This window comes from Athene cunicularia (assembly GCF_003259725.1).
Source record: "Athene cunicularia isolate RWA chromosome 26 unlocalized genomic scaffold, athCun1 chr26_part2, whole genome shotgun sequence".
Classification (NCBI taxonomy): Eukaryota; Metazoa; Chordata; class Aves; order Strigiformes; family Strigidae; genus Athene; species Athene cunicularia.
The window spans coordinates 1,463,641-1,480,070 of NW_020799137.1; the positions used below are offsets into that span (position 1 = coordinate 1,463,641).

Sequence of the window (16,430 nt, forward strand, 5' to 3'; positions counted from 1 at the left end):
GCTTGACAGTCTTCCAGCCACATTTTGATAAAAACTGTTCTAACAGTCAACAGTTTAAATATAAAACATTTCCACATATTTGGGTTGTTGGAGTACGACAGGAACGCCCCTAGGTTCAAGCCTCTTTTCTGAAGTGTCGCAACATTCATTTCCCCCCCCCGGTACGTTCTGGTGAGAATCTTTGTCTTCCTGTGGCCTCCACTGGGAAGCTGAGACCACAGTTTCAGCTCTCAGGGACTGTGATGCATGGACCCCAAACCCCAGATGTCCCAAGCACCAGGCCACCCTGTAACCCACAGTGGGACCATCCTCCATCCCCTGCTGAAACTGGGCCACTCCGCAGGATTCACAAGGCCAGAGGAAAACATGTAAGATGAAGGCAGAGGCTGTAACCTCACACTGGGGACTCTCCATTGGATGCTGGCTCCACTCTCAAAGCTTTTTATGCATTTTCAGTTATTTCTGCATGTAAAATGCATTACACTTGGGCAACTCAGGCATCTAATAAAGAGCCTGAATACCTCCCTCTGTCTCATCTCTAGATACAAACTGGACTTAGCAGTGCTCTCCTTCCCCATGGGCAGCAGCAGGAGGATTGTGAGCTTAAATACAAAAAATGAGAGCAAGCTAAGTGAATACTAATGAGGGAACTATTATCAAGAAGTGTGTGTCATCCAGAAATCCCAACTCCTATGATTGATCTACCGACTACAACAATGCTAATAAGTTGTGCAATGAACTGGTGACATGCTGGGAAACTGGGATTGTATCTCCTAGGAACAACCAAATGACAATACCTTTATTCTCTCGAGTGAGGACAGGAGTATCAGCACATCTGGCTCTTGATCTTTCCTATCACTAAGGCATCAATCATCCCACGAATCAAAACATGGAAACAACAGAAAGCCCAGCCAGGATGTGGTAATTTGCTTTTTGAGCACGTGACAATGTAACATCTACGACAGAGAGTACTTCGAGAGAAATATGAACAGCACAGTTACAACTGCTAGTGGAAGAGGGATTTGTGCTCTCAATATGCAGCAAACTTATCTTGCTATACACCTGAGAACCCAGTGACAGCATGGCACAAAATTAACAGGTGGAAATGGAAGTAATTCTGAGTAACTTCTGTTTTGAAAGGTCTTTACATTTCCAGACTAGGCTGTTCTAGTCTTTCATTTATTTTTGGTGTGAAAAGTATACCCAGCAGACTTGTAGGTGACTGTCAGTAACACACAGCCAGCTCTCAGCTGTCTCGCATGAGAAGGAATGGATTCCTATATTAATGTGTCTTTAACTAAGGCAGCAACAGAGGACAGCAGCTCTCAAAAGCCCCAGAAAAGATGCAACCAACCTTGGTGAACTGGTGGACGATGATGTGCAGGCAGTGCCTCTTCATGTCTAGGGCCTGGGTCTTGTCAGCTGCCTCTAAAATCTAAAGCAAAAGCAACAATGTGATTTTCCTTTCGCGTAGCTCAGACGTACGGTGCACAAACACTGCTGTGACTCAGAGGAGGTAATTCCTCTGAACCAGGGAAACACCTCCATTTTTCATTACAAACCAGAATCTTTTCTCAAGTATTCAAAAATAAACCTTGGATTTAAAATGTATGGAGTCCTCAGGAGATAATCAGTGGGAAACTGCAGATCTGTTCCAGAGCCAGGTTCCCTGAAGTGCTCCAGCGAGACTGGCAAGAGCCAAAAGCAGTTAATGCTGGAATTGATTCTGCTCATGCTGCAGAGGGTTTGGTCTGCCTACCTAGTAGATGGCATTGTAGGCTTTCTTGTCACAGAACATCTTTTGTTAGGTTCATTGCCAGATCCTGCCAGTATTACTGATAAAACGAGACCAATGTCACCTGCACATCACTGTTCACCCTGGCATAAACGTGTACTGAAAAAGAGTTTGGAGGGCTGAGCACATGATACATCTTAAAAAGTCCTTTAGAAACACTGGTCTGCAATGGGGGATGAGGAGCTTAGGAGGAACATCCAGCTGAGCAGTATCTGCTTACACACTTCAGCACAGGAGCACTGCCGACACAGAAAGCAGAAGAGGAAACGAGGCTGAAGGCTGCGCTCCTACACGGGCCTTAACCCTGCAGGACCACTGGCATCAGAAGGGTTTGGGCAGCCTCAGTGGGTGTCAGTTTGGAAGCAAATCAGCGAACCTGGCCCTGGGAGTACCCACTGGACCCTCTGGCCTTCCCAGATCTAAGTCAAGTGACTAATTAAAGCTGCCTGGGGACAGTTACCTGGAGTACATTCTCCACCGTGACATTCATTTCTAGATTCTGCTTACAGTAGGCTTGTAGTCTGTTGTTGGAGAAGCCGTAATAGTAAGGTGCAGCAAAGAGGTAGCTATTCATCTCATTAAGGAAAAAAAAGGTAAAGCAAAGGTAACAGCACTGCTTGTAAATATGAATCAATGGCAGAAGTTTAAATTCAGCGCCTGTTAACGCAACCCTGACAAAAAATCCTCCCAGGTTGCATCTGGCAATCTAGAGCTAAAGGAAGGAGAGCTGCTTTAGAATTTAAGGATACAGGGAGTCTTCAGGAGGCATGTTTACTTCTCCATAATAAATGTACCTAAGCATAGATTCAAATGCTTGCTTACTGGGAACCATTTCACCTATAGAAATATTCACTTGCCCATCTTCTGGCATGAAGGAACGAAACATGGCTTCAAAGTAACTGGAAAAGGAAATAAAACTGATGTAACACATTCTGCAGAGAGATGGTTTAACCCAGTATTGTTCCAAGGCTACTATTAAGCACTGCAGCTTCCAAAGAAGCAAATTCAGGTGACAATCCAGGCAGAAACACTGCTAAATTACAGTTTCATATATGTCTGCTTGCCCGTGAGAGAGCTCCAAATATCCATATATCCCTAATTTTTATCTGCACTACCTGAAATTCAGCTCTGTTTCTTGGAAACTAGGACACATGGTGCTTTGATTTTCGTTTAATTTGCATAAGACCCAGTAGAGAGCTTAAAGCATTATGAATTTCCTTGGTATCTACAGGCTGTCAATCATGCAGGGTTGTTTTAAGAGCTGTGAAATGCTTCTGGTAAAATACCACGGTAACTAATACTGAATATTATTACTGGGACTGGAAAAAAAATTGGGACAGTATTTGAAATAGAAATTTTATGTGAACACTTAATATTTGGCAGAGCATAAAGGTGCAGGTACAGAGAACACACAAGTGGACAAACCCACTTCACCCATGTGCTGAGGAGGGAGAATAGTGCCCATCTTCAGCAGGGTGAACTACTTGCCTCTGCAACAAAGTACAGGAACAATCTAGTCTCTGTTATGCACCTTTCTTTGTTATCCTTATTCATACTCAGTTTTAAATATCAGCAAGTGAGAAAGAGATTCAAGTTTCACATGATTCAAGATGGATGTTCACCGTCAGAAGACTCCTCCTGACCTCGGTGGACATCTGTTGCTTTCTACTTCACTGACACCACCTTATGTTTTACACCCTTTTCCCCTTCCTATGATTTTACAGATTCTTTGTCTTGCAGTGCAGTTTCTTCCACATCCTCTAGAGAATCTCTACAGTTTTAATTTCCTCCGATCTTTCCCTGCTGGGTATCAAATTGAAAAAAAATATTTAAGCATTGTTGCTTAAAGGCTTATTACACTCATTGAGCAAAGCTGCTGATACAGTTCCTCCCCAACTTCTAAAAAAAGCAAGCTGACCCAGATTGTACAGCGCTGCTTTTTACACACACGATATTTGTTATAGTTTTAGTAAACAGGAACTCACCTGGAGCGGGCTGCTAGGATTGCTTTATGGGCTGGCCGGGGGTGCCCATCCAAGAGAAGGATGATATCACAGAATTCAGTCCCGGCTCCTTCTAGGTAAGCCTTCATGTCCTGAATTAAAGATGTTCCTGAAAGTTAACATAATGAAATAATTAAAGACATGATAGTTCCACATCACCAGGTACTACCAAATTAATGTACGGTCAAGCCATAGCTCCAGCCCCTCTTTCCTTTGGGACCCCTGGGGTGAGTTTGAGGAAGGCCCTTCCACATAATTTTGGAACAAAATGAGCTTTGTCCTTCCCCGTCACAATCCATTACCTACTGCCCATCCCAGAAACAATCCTGCCAGCTCTGCTTTCAAACCGCTGGCAGCAAACACTGGCAGTGGCCACACTGAAAGGTGTTCTCTATAAAGAAAACTGATTCTTCCCTGCCCTCTTCCTTACTTCCAACCACCAGAAGTATAAAATTTTGTTTCTTAATGAAAAAGCTTTCCCAGATCCTCAATAAGGGCTTCTTTTATCCTACCTTTTAATTAACGTTTGAAAATACACAATAACTGAGAAACAGAGCGCATTCAAGTCTGATCCAAATTCACTCATATTTGCAGAGTTCATCTTTCAGTTTTTTGATGTTTGGGTCTCTTGCACCATTCCAGCTCTGCATATAGACGCTGGCTACGCCATCTTGCTGGACAGTGCCCCCTCTTCTCCCTGGGAGGATGCCAGCCAGTTTGTACATGACCTTCCAGGACTGGCTTCTCCACCCTTCTCTCCAGTCCCCAATTATTTTTGTGCAGTATTCCAAATCAACACTGTCAATGCATCTGAACTTTGCGGCGTCAGCAAATTTCACTATTACATTTGCTTTTTTTGTGTGTCAGGATGATAAAATCTTGAATAAGACTAGTCCCAAATCAGTCCTTGATGAATTCTGTAATAGAATTGTAAATCAAATCATCCAGCACAATCACAGAATGAAAATAAAAGGCAGGACCATTAGTGCAGGTTATTTATCTTCTCAAAGAATCGGGGTACTTTATTGCAAGATGGACACGACTATATTTAACATGACCTTTCATGTATTTTGGTGGGAATACTGCTCTGATAGAAGCTCAGTGGAAAAAGAACTGGCATGTCCTGTCTTAGTCTGGGCAACAGCCTAAGCACAGTTATACCAACCAGAGAATCAGTGGTCTACTTCCTAGGCTGTTTCCTAGAGTAAATAAACCATTAGCAATGCAAAACCAGCAGAACTCTTTACTTTTAAAGCATAAAAGTTACCGATGTCAAGTGGCTGATCAGAATGTGTTCGAACAGGAGGTTGCTGTTTCCTCCGTACAATCTCCACTATGAGGGATGAAGAAAGATGCTCAAACTCCTTCATCATTATTACTTGATTAAAATGTGATTCCTTCACCACAAAGTTCAGGCAATGTTCCTTAAAAAAAAATTAATAAAAAACTTACGGTTTACTGTATGAAGTCACCCTACACCACCACGTAAATGTTACCATGTCACATGTGTAAACACCCACCCTTTTCTTACAACCCTCCACATGGAACCTGCAGCTGGAACTATCAATGACTTCCTTACTAAGTGACCATTTAGGCTCCTAGTTGAGCAGGAAATTCAGGACAACTCTAAGCATCTAAAAAAATCTGACTAAGAAATAAGAAAAAGATTGTTTCCCATTTAGCTGCTCTGAAGCTTTCTAAAATAGGAATCTCAGGAGATGCCAAAAACCTCATGGAGCTAACTAAGATTGGCTGCTATCTCACAATAATTTATACAATTATTTACCGAAGGGTAATTATGAGGGTGAAGAGATCTCTTAACACTATCCATTAAGGGTAAAAATAGCTTGCAGGATTTCCTTGCGTGGATTTTGTCTTAACCTTTTCTGTAAAGGTTGCAAACAGTCTGAAAGAGCCTTGTAGGTTCTGTATGACAGACTTGCTAGAAAAATCAATGTGATGGAACGGTGACAAATGAACCAGACCTAATGCTGAACAGTTAAAGGGACAAAAAATGGCACTTCATTTGCCAGTGTGAAACAAGGCTTTCCCTCAGGACACTTTAATAAGCCAAAAATATAATGTATACCAGCTCACCATGAGGTGAGTACAAAATTCACCCAAATAATAATTACTACTGTCCATTTTCTGCCAAGTTATTTCACCTGGGATCCAAAGGGATCTGTCGAGGACCCATCTGTAAAATGTTTTAAACAATGACTAGGATGCTAGAAAGAGCAGCCTTCTGCAGATGGCATCTACACATGAGGACTAACATGCACTTGAGAAGACAGGACACCAACCCAAGGTGATCCTGAGCAAATGGGAGTTGTGTGGAGGTGCCCGTCACCCTGATACCCAGTAGCCAAGGCAGGTGGGCACAGCTGGCTGATCTGAGATTACTGGCACTAGATCCACCAGTGCCAAGACATTTGCTTGAGTTTCAGAGCAGCTAATGGCTCCGTGGTCCTACGCACCAAAGCCTGTGCCAGCATTTACGTATTTGCTGCTGCCCTCCCTAATGCCTGTCCTTTGCCCAAACCCAGTGCATGAAGGGTGCCTGAGGAAGTGCTGGTGCATACTGGTTTCTCCAGGCTCACTGCTCACAGCTACACAGCCAACAGGCTGCTCAAACAGGCATTGCATGAGCTCACACCGAGGCTTGGACTGGGGAGGAAGAGCTGCTTCCCTGCAGCTTTAAGTTCTCACCACTGTAGGTGGGAACCAGACCATCACAGCGAATCATGCTCTGAAGCCTGGGGGTATCAACCCTACCACGACTTTCAGCAAACGCCTAAAAGCCCTTGACCCACTACAGAGACAGAGAATCGCAGACACATTTTGGTTTCCAGTAGAGTGTTTTTCAGATCAAAGCATGAGAACAGAGTTTAGTTTTTTCAGACCAGGTGAAAGAACCTGTTTGCAGTCTCCATAAGGGACCAGAAAATGCACTGGTTTCATCTTGCTGCAGTGAACTGATGAAGAGCCAAAGTCACTCTGCCCTTTACATCCTACAGGACAGATATGCAAAAATATCAAACACTTAGTGAAAAAAACCCTACATAATATTCATGAGCAACTGCAGGACAATCCACACTAACATATACTCAAGGAACTATAATTATAAGAAAGAAATGAATTTGCAAAAGCTGATAAAAGCTGATAGCTTTTGCAAATCATTAATTACATTCATCTTGTTTTTTTAAATTTCTTATCAGTTACTTTGTATGCAAAATGTGATTACCTTTAGCTGATCCAGCTGAAGCTTGTTAGCATTTTCACACACAATGAGCACATTCTGCAGATCTACGGATGCTTCAATATATTGAAGACAGAGCTGTTCCAGTCGAGAGAGCTTGAAGTTTAAGGCTAGTTTGTATACATCCATAATAAGTAACACATCCTGCACATGACCTGAAATTACAAGAGATAAAAATGCTGGAGAGCTCACAGAACAAAAAGAGGAACCCTTCTCAAGGTATTTCTTTTTACAACAACCTGAGCATTTGGAATGGTAGAATCAGCAGTGACTGGAGAATTTTTATGGAGAAAAAAAATCCACTGCTGGTTAAACAAAATCTGAACCGATACTGAAAAAGGAGTTTCAAAACTGAGGCATGAAACAGCCACCCCAAAAAATTTTTTGGACAAAGATTTTTTGACACTCTGGATGACAATTTTTTAAATCCCTCAAAAGGAAGTGAAGTCTCTAGAAACACTGACAAGCTCTGAAGCTAGCAGCTCAATTTTCCAAAGTGCTCAGCTGCTAACAGCCCTGCTAAAGTCCTTGGGTTTTATGCAGTATTAGCAATCATCTCCCTAATTTTGCCAGACCCTTATGCAGGCACTCTGTGCTTGTGCATGCACAGATCTGAGCTGGTCTAGAAGAGAGGGCTGAAGTAAGGGAGGGACAGTGGGGACCCTAGTAAGCCACTGCAGTGGGGCTGCGGGGACACCAACTCAAGGAATAATTCACAGCCTCTGCTTTCCTCACAGGAGATCTCTGGCCATCTGCTGTAACTACTTTTTGATAGAGAAAAGCCTTCTTGCATGTTCATGCCTTCCCTGTGTCTAATTGAACAATCCCATTTGATAAGCATGCCCAATGCTATTAGCTCAGCCTCTGGATGGATCCCCAAGGTGCTGCTCTCTGGACTGAGAGAAGTAATGAGGAATGCAAATCACAGAATCACACAATCATCTTGGTTAGAAAAGCCCTTGAAGCTCCTCCAGTGCCACCATAAACCTCACCCTGACCGTTCCCAACTCCCCCAGATCCCTCAGCGCTGGCTCAGCCCGACTCTTCAACCCCCCCAGGGATGGGGACTCCCCCCCTGCCCTGGGCAGCCCATTCCAACGCCCAACAGCCCCTTCTGCACAGAAATCCTTCCTCAGAGCCAGCCTGACCCTGCCCTGGGCAGCTTGAGGCCATTCCCTCGGGGCCTGGCACTGGGGCCTTGGCTCCAGAGACTCATCCCCCCTCTCTGCCCCCTCCTGGCAGGGAGTTGCAGAGGGCCAGGAGGTCTCCCCTCAGCCTCCTCTTCTCCAGACTGAACCCCCCCAGGTCCCCCAGCTGCTCCCCAGCAGACCTGTGCTCCAGACCCTGCCCCAGCTCCGTTGCCCTTCTCTGGCCACGCTCGAGTCACTCAATGGCCTTTTGGGGTGAGGGGCCCAAAACTGAACCCACTCAGCGAGGGGTGGCCTCACCAGTGCCCAGCACAGGGCTCAGATCCCTTCCCTGTCCCTGCTGGCCACGCCAGTGCTGACACAAGCCAGGATGCCATTGGCCTTCTTGGCCCCCTGGGCACACTGCTGGCTCATTATCAGTCCCCCCCAGGTCCCTCTCTGACTGGCAGCTCTCCAGCCACTCCTCCCCAGGCCTGTAGCCCTGCTGGGGGTTGTTGTGGCCCAAGGGCAGCCCCCGGCATTTGCCCTCAGTGAAACTCCACCAGTTGGCCTCAGCCCATCGCTCCAGCCTGGCCAGGTCTCTCTGCAGAGCCTCCCTACCCTCGAGCAGATCAACACTCCCACCCAACTGGGTGTCATCCACAAACTGACTGAGGGTGCACTTGATGGTCAGGACAGGGTCACTGGAGGATGCTGGCAGAAAGGTAAGCACCAGGGAGGACGTCTGATGGGCTGGGGGAAGGGTAGCAGGCTGCCTGGGCAGGCTGTAACAAAGGAGAGAGCTCAGTACAATAACCCTTTCCTTGGTCTGATCCTGTCCTGGAGTAAACATGCTGAGGAGGATCTGGCGATGTCAGCAGACACCAGTGAGGAGGCTCCCTTGCCCCCATTAATGAGGCTTGCTCTCAGGTCACCTTGCAGGGAAAGCCTTGGGACAACTGCATACAAATCCATATTTCCCTGAGAATTACCTGTGATAGTAAGGAAGGATCCTGGACTGAAGCTGAAGCAATTCAGCGTTAGGACAGATTTACCTCACCTTACCTGACTGGGCCAGGTAGCTACAGCTCCCCCAGACCCACCAGCTGGAGTTCCCGGTGCCCCCAGTCAGACTCCTCAGAGCCCAGCTGACCTCAGCACTCAATGACTTAGGTTTGCTGTGTGGGAGCTGAGAGATCTCTGGCTATTACCTGCCAGCCTGCAAGTGTTTTCAATTTGGGGATCTTCCATGAATACATCAAATGGATTTTTCCTTTCTTGAGGCAGTCCTTTACATTGTCATTTTGGAGATAGGATAAATACCATCTTGCTCTGCCTTTTTATGTGGGCTGTTTGCAACAGATCAAAACAATACCAGAAAAGGGAAATAAGCCAACCCAGGATACATGGTCCTTCTAGGCAGGCCACTGTAATGTTCAAAACATCATGAAAATTTTGTTTGTTTGGGTTTGGTTTTTTTTTTTTTACACCTTTCAGAGCGATCAAGAACCTGCTTTTCCTTGACGTTTGAACAGAATTAGGAAAAACCAAAGCACTGTTAGTATGCATTAATAGAAATCTGCTTTTCTTTTTAATCTCATGTAAGTAATTAAGTGCTTAGAGCAGGACTGATCATCTGCAAATGCTTGATCCTGCTCTGCATCAAAATAAATGTTTGCTTCCCAGTTGCTAGTATTTTTTTTATCCCACTGTCCTACCTTTGCGAGGGTATTTTATTTTATCTGTATACAGAAACTGCATGAGCACCTCGAAGGGTTGTGCCTCAGCCTCTCGGATGGGCACTTCCAGCAGCGGCTGCAGGCGGCACAACTTGACATTCCCACCAATCCCATCCTTCTGACATGTCGCATGTCCCTCATCTTCAATATCTTGCTTTGATTTCTAGTGAGACAGAAAAAACACTCAAGCATGGCGGCAAGGCTGTGTCAGCTCACACACATTACTAGCAAGCCTGAGAAAAGATCACTCTCACGACTGCGTGTTCTTCAACACCCAAGATCTCTTTATCTTCCAAGATTATCTTCAAGATAACACGGAATTCATGTCTTAGACTTACTGTTCCATACCCCACAACAAGCACAGATCAGAACAAATATGAGCTCCTGGATAAAGCTCAAAAGCAGCACCTCAGAAAAAGGAAGGAATTAATTCCACTGAGCTCATTTCTGCCCTCAGCAGGAACAGCATCCCTCCCTGGAGAAGGAAGATGTAAGGAGCAGGTTCCATGGACCCCTGCCTTGCAAAGTCTGAGCTCAAAGTGCTGCACAGAAGTATTTTAAGCCACTCACTTTCAAGTTTCACTTGGACAGCCTTTCCCTACAGCCTTTTCCAGTGAAGATGGGAGGGCTGTGGGGTGGCAAAGCAATTAACTAAGGGGCAATGAGGCATCTCTGTGTCTTACTGCAGGTTGTGTGCTAACACTTCCTCAAGAGCGATAAAATGTTTGCTGCTGTAAAGCTGTAATAGTTAAAATTAATAGACAATGAACCAGAGGTACCAAACTGTGGAAAAAGTCAGGAAATACTAAGGTAAAGGGAACAGAGCCAGCCTCAAAACCTTAACATTGCCTTCCCTCTAATCTGTCTAATCTTGCAGGCCGTCCCCGATGACAGGCAGCTTTTACACTCCCCAGGGGGAGGGCTACACACACCTCCCCAGGGGTACTCCACAAGATTAGAATTTAGGACAGCTACGAGAGCTCCCAAGAACCATACCGCCAAATCCAGATAACGGGATTAACTTTGGCTCCTCCACATTACACGCCTTGCCTGACCCAATATACATCCAGTGGCCTGTGCTAATACTAATTATCCTCTTCACTTTACTTGCCCAAGAGCACCTTAGCATCAGACGCTGCTCCAGTCCTACATCTGTCTCAGCAGATGATTCTTTTTTCCTGACAACCTTATTTCCAAAACTGAGCAGAATGAGCATTACCTTGCCACAAAATTACTTTTCTAAAATACTCACTTGTTTTAACCTCTCCCTTGCCTGTATGATTTTCTTTTTCAGCCACTTGCAGCGAGCTGTAACAATTGCAGTATGCCCTTGGACTCGTTCCTCCTTCTGTCAAATGCAAAGAAAGAATACATATTCAACTTTTATTCCCAAATCACACGATGATGGCAGATGGCAGAAGTCGTAGAAACCTGGGCTGAACTCCAGGTTACTATACATCTAGTTTAAGTTAGAATGAAAGGCAACCCTGCATCTGCTCTGCCCACAGAGATGAAATTCAACACCTATTTTCCCTCAAGGCTGATGGTAAACACTGTTTGGAAAGAGTTTCTGTTATGTTCACTGAGTGGAAGCCGTTGTGTAGGTTCAGTGTCAGAGATATTGCTTCTTACTGGTGCATGTGATTTACAGTTTAATTTTCTCTTTTGAAAACAACAGTATTTTTTTTGCTATTGTTATTCATAATCTACTCCATCTGTTGTTGAGGATCTGTTATCTGATCTCTGCAAAGTGTCTTACAACTTTTTCTTTGCAAAAGGAACGCAGATAAGTTCAAATTTCTCATGTTTTTCTTCAGAAAACATGTTCTTTTAAAAATTTTATAATTTTTAATTGATAATAATATTATAATATTTAATTGATAATAATAAAACATTAATAATATAATGTTTTAATTACTATATAATCATTCCCCTGTGCTGCTTTTTCTCATTCTATTTTGTTTCAGCAATTAAAAATGGCTCTTGAAATGATACATGGATCTGCAAACCAGTGGCTTGCTCCTTCCAAGAGATAGTTGGGACCTCTGAGTACAGAAGCCATTAGTATCATTTTCATATTATAGCTACATATAATATGCTCTGATAAATTCAGGTTATATCTCAGTGATCCACAGATCATCTCAGTTTTAAAGTTTCTTCTCCTTTGCAACATTAGAAATTTATCTGGATTAGTGTAACTTACTGAACCAGCAGACATCATTTTCACCAGTGACGCTGCTCTTAAAACTTCATTCCCAAGGTTTCTGGCACAATCACTGCACAATTTGCTCTTTCCCAGCAAACACACTACACACACAGTAACACCCCCGTTGGCACCTTTTCAACAAATTCTACTCACCTCTCCCAAAACAAACTCCAAGTCACTGAACTGTCTGTTTTCCCACAGCCTTCCATAGTCTTCATGTAGAGTGCATTTAGGGTAGCAAGAAAACTAAAAAAAATAAAACCCCACAGAAGACAGAATTAATTTCAAATGGCTATATCCAAAAGCACCACAGTTACCTATATGATCACTGAGTTTTCTTATTAACTCGACCTCAATGTAGCATATAAAGTAGAAAATAACAAGCAAACCAAACCGATGCAAGGGCTTCCTCTGTAGTGAGGGTAATGAAATATAAGACAAGGTAACATGGAAGAATTGTGTCTCATCACAACTTGCAGATTTCAGGAGTTGGTGGCCAGGAGTCTCACCTGTTCTCAGCACTTGTCTGAGGGTCCCATGCAAGAAAAATAAACTTGAGTGTAGTGGGGATTTGACCTGGTGTGAGTATCTTGAAATTTAAAATTCCCATAGTTACGGGGGGGTGGGAGTCAGAGTGCTGCATGAAGATAAAATGCAAAATGCTCTGACCCAGAAACCCTGCCCATGACAGTACTTGAAGAGGAACAGTCAATTTTCAGTTAAATATCATGACTAATCCTGTCTGATACACTTTTGAATAATTTGTTAAAATAAGTTGTCATGATCTCTGTTAGGACTTTAGAAGGTACTGGAGATCTTGGCCTTATAAAATGTCTGTCCCGATAATATATCTCAAAAGATTTTAAAGATATACGTTAATCTTTGGCAGCTCAATCTGAAATGCAAAGGCTGCCTGCAGGAAGGATGGGAAACAAAAGCCTTCAAGCTCACAATGAGCCAAACCAGAAACTCTGCCACGTCTGGAGACAGAGCCAGAGAGATTCACGCAGAATTGGTGCAGCTGTCTGAGCATGTTCATCAGTGAATTACCTGGAACCTGTACATTTCTCCACTTCTAATATTATTGTCCACCGTGCCACCAAAGATGTACATAGCATCTGAGATAACAGCAGCAGCATGGAAGAGTCTCCCACTGGGTAACTAGGGAAAGAAAAGGACAAAATAGGTGAGGGAATAAACAAAAAACTTTTTTTTTTTCCTCCCAAGAAATAGGACCTGCAACAGACCAACAGTGAGAAGGGAAAATCAATGTAGTCTGAAGTGACACAAACACCTGCATTCCAAGATTGACATTTATTATAATTTAGGGTTGTTTCCTAGAATATCTAAAAAATACTTTCCAGTCACATTTAAAAACACCTGTTCATTGCACCTTCTAACACAGGGCTCCACATATCATAGAATCAGAGAATCACACAATCATTAAGGTTGGAAAAGCCCTTTGGGATCATCGAGTCCAACCCTCAGCCCGATTCTTCAGAGTTCTCCCCTACCCCACATCCCCCCACAGCTCATCCAAACGGCCCTTAAACCCCCCCAGGGATGGGGACTCCCCCCTCCCTGGGCAGCCTGTTCCACTCTCTGACCACTCTTGCTGGGAAACATTTTCTCCTCCGGCTCACTCTGACCCTCCCCTGTTGCAGTTTCCAGCCGTTCCCTCTTGTTCTGTCCCTGATGCCCTGGGAGCAGAGCCCAGCCCCGGCCTCTCTGCAATGTCCTGTCAGGAGCTGCAGAGAGGGATGAGGGCTCCCCTCAGCCTTCTCCTCCTCCAACTCTTCAATTACAGTTACAAAAGATGTAATTTACCAAACTCATACTCAATGCTGAGTTTTACACAGAAAAATAAAATGCACTTCTAATACCCAGAAGATTCTGCAAATGTGACAACTACACAACTCCGAGCTCATTCTGAACGTTGTCATGAACTTGCAAGTGAAACGATCATCTGTCTCAGCAGGATACGAACTCCAGGCTTGTACACACACGCCTTCCCCACAGCTTGCTGGGGCTGAACCCTCTGGCCAGGGAGCCCCTCCAGCAGTGCCAGACTCTGCCCTGAAGCTCAAAGGTGGAGATGTTTACACCACAGAGCCAAGTCTCCTTTCTCCTATCATGTCAGGTCCACAGAAAATAAAGCCCCAGCTATTTACAGGGCTGAGGGATCACACCATTCCATGCAACAGACAGTTCGTCTTGGAATTCCAAAATCGGGTGATTTTTGAAGTGGGAAGGAGTCACTGCAAGCCAAAGCCACCGTGACCCTCCTGCATGGGACAGACACATCATTTGTACACATTTCTTCTGAGGTTACATAAAGGTATCTGATCAAATTAAGCACATCTCACTGAGATCTCACATAAAGTCTTCAAGTCGTGATTTGTAACTTTGTAACTTTTTTTTTTTTTCTCTAGTTGATCAGGCTTGTTCTGTCTTCCAGGCAGCAAATCTCATTAAATCTTTGCCTACAAAATAAAAAGCCCTCTGGTATAAGAAATCTTCTCTTCTTGTACATATTTATAGACACCACTCAAGTAAACTCAGACACGAAACAAGATTATCTTTATCTGGGGAGACATATTTTCCAGGAAACCATGCTGACTGGCATTTTTCATTACCACCGAATTATCCCTTTTACCACAGCATCACACAACGGTCTCATTTAGCTTGTTACTCACCAGACTTTCCATGACTTCTTCTTTTCTTCAGACTAAAGCTTTTAAGGATACAATCCCCCATGCAGTAACTAGGACCTGGTTGGGTTTTTTTTTTTTCCTCAGATGTACAACCCACAGATTTGGTCACCTTAAAATGCATGTTTGCCTGCGTCAGTTTAACAAGTCATCTAGATTCCTTTGGATAAACAAGGTACCTTCTGTCTCTGGCATACTTCAGGGATACTTTACCAAAAAAACTTTAAAGTTGGTGCTAATAAATACTGTGATGGGAAGATTATAGAATAATACTGATCTATTAGTACATTCCCACCAGGCCCCTGTTCAATACCTTTCCAAAAGAGGATAAGATTACTGTCAAATATAATCTATTTTATACAGCCTCTATTCACTCTTAGAAGTAATCTCATTAATTAAAACATACTGACTGAAAAAAAAAAAAAATCAAACATCATATAGGAGTTTAAAAATACATCACTGACCTTTATCAACTGGACCTCCAACCTCATCCCAAAAATATGAAGTTTGCTTGCCAAGACCTATTTCCACAAAACTAGATGGGCTGATATTAGCTGTATTGTAATATGTTTCTTCCAACTAACTCTCCAAACAACAACAACCCAAAAAAAGGTCTATTCTGTCAGAAATCAAATATAGGACACCTGGTTTATACTTATTCAGGTCAATTTCCCTGTCTTTTTTTAAAAACAAACATTATTTTAGTTTTGTTTTTAAATTAAATAATTCTCAATATTCTCTAGTATTGGTTCTTAAAAAGTAGACGCTGTATTTAACAAATATATTTTTTTCCACCAAAAAAAACTTACAGCATTTTAACAACTGGTGCCAGAAGGAAACATGAATCATCTGAACATTTAACCAAGTAACACCATTCTTGCTAGTCATATCATATTGAACTCAAATGATCTGTAAGGAACATTATAATGATGATTTTTAATTTGTAATGGTTGGTACCAGAGTGGTCAAGGAACCAGAGCTTTGCCACTTACTAATAACTTAAGCAATCAAACAATTCTACCCTTTAAATGCAGATATTGCATTTTTAAAGAGAGTAGCAAGTGAAGTCAACTATGAAAAGATAGCCCAGAAGAAGGAAGGCCATATACAGTTCATCAAAACATTGTGCAGCTGAGGGTTTCCGGGTATTTGTTTTGCTGAATCAGAACAGCAGAATTCAAGCCAGCACAAACGCTCACGTGGTGAGGGCAGCCCTGCCAAGCGCTGACATACAGATGCCACCGATGCCACCTTCAAGAAGAACAACGCTCTGCCCAACCAGGACCAAGGCTTTGGCCACAGAAAAACTTTGGTCCAGTGTAAACCAGGGGAGCTGGAGCCTCGAGAAGAAAATACTCAGATCGAAAAGGTTAATAGAGCTCAGGAGCATAAACAGCTGGAAAGGCATAAACAGCTGGAGAGACATGCTGAGCTCCACGTCCCTCATCCCCCAGTACCAGGTGCCAAAAGCCTGTCCTATCTCAAGTGTCTTGTTGGGAGACCTCCCAAGCTGCCAAATCCAGCTGCTGAATATATTCAACCCAGGTAGAGTTTATAAGGAACAGATATGAAACAACTATTTTGCTAGCC

The 16,430-nt window shown here is 43.5% G+C and overlaps 1 protein-coding gene across 1 annotated transcript in view; it reads right to left on the reverse strand.

Moving 5' to 3' along the window:
• Positions 1–6: 6 nt before the first annotated feature.
• The window catches only part of LZTR1 (leucine zipper like transcription regulator 1), a 33,657-nt gene continuing 17,233 nt past the window's right edge, over positions 7–16,430 (reverse strand). Inside the window, exons 7-16 of the mRNA XM_026864504.1 lie at positions 13,180–13,290; positions 12,283–12,375; positions 11,176–11,271; positions 9,903–10,086; positions 7,043–7,212; positions 5,066–5,222; positions 3,781–3,907; positions 2,545–2,694; positions 2,256–2,361; positions 7–1,435 (exon numbers count right to left, since the gene is read on the reverse strand). Coding sequence (XP_026720305.1) covers positions 1,298–1,435; positions 2,256–2,361; positions 2,545–2,694; positions 3,781–3,907; positions 5,066–5,222; positions 7,043–7,212; positions 9,903–10,086; positions 11,176–11,271; positions 12,283–12,375; positions 13,180–13,290 — 1,332 coding nt within the window. The 3' untranslated portion in view covers positions 7–1,297. The remainder of the gene's footprint in view (positions 1,436–2,255; positions 2,362–2,544; positions 2,695–3,780; positions 3,908–5,065; positions 5,223–7,042; positions 7,213–9,902; positions 10,087–11,175; positions 11,272–12,282; positions 12,376–13,179; positions 13,291–16,430) is intronic.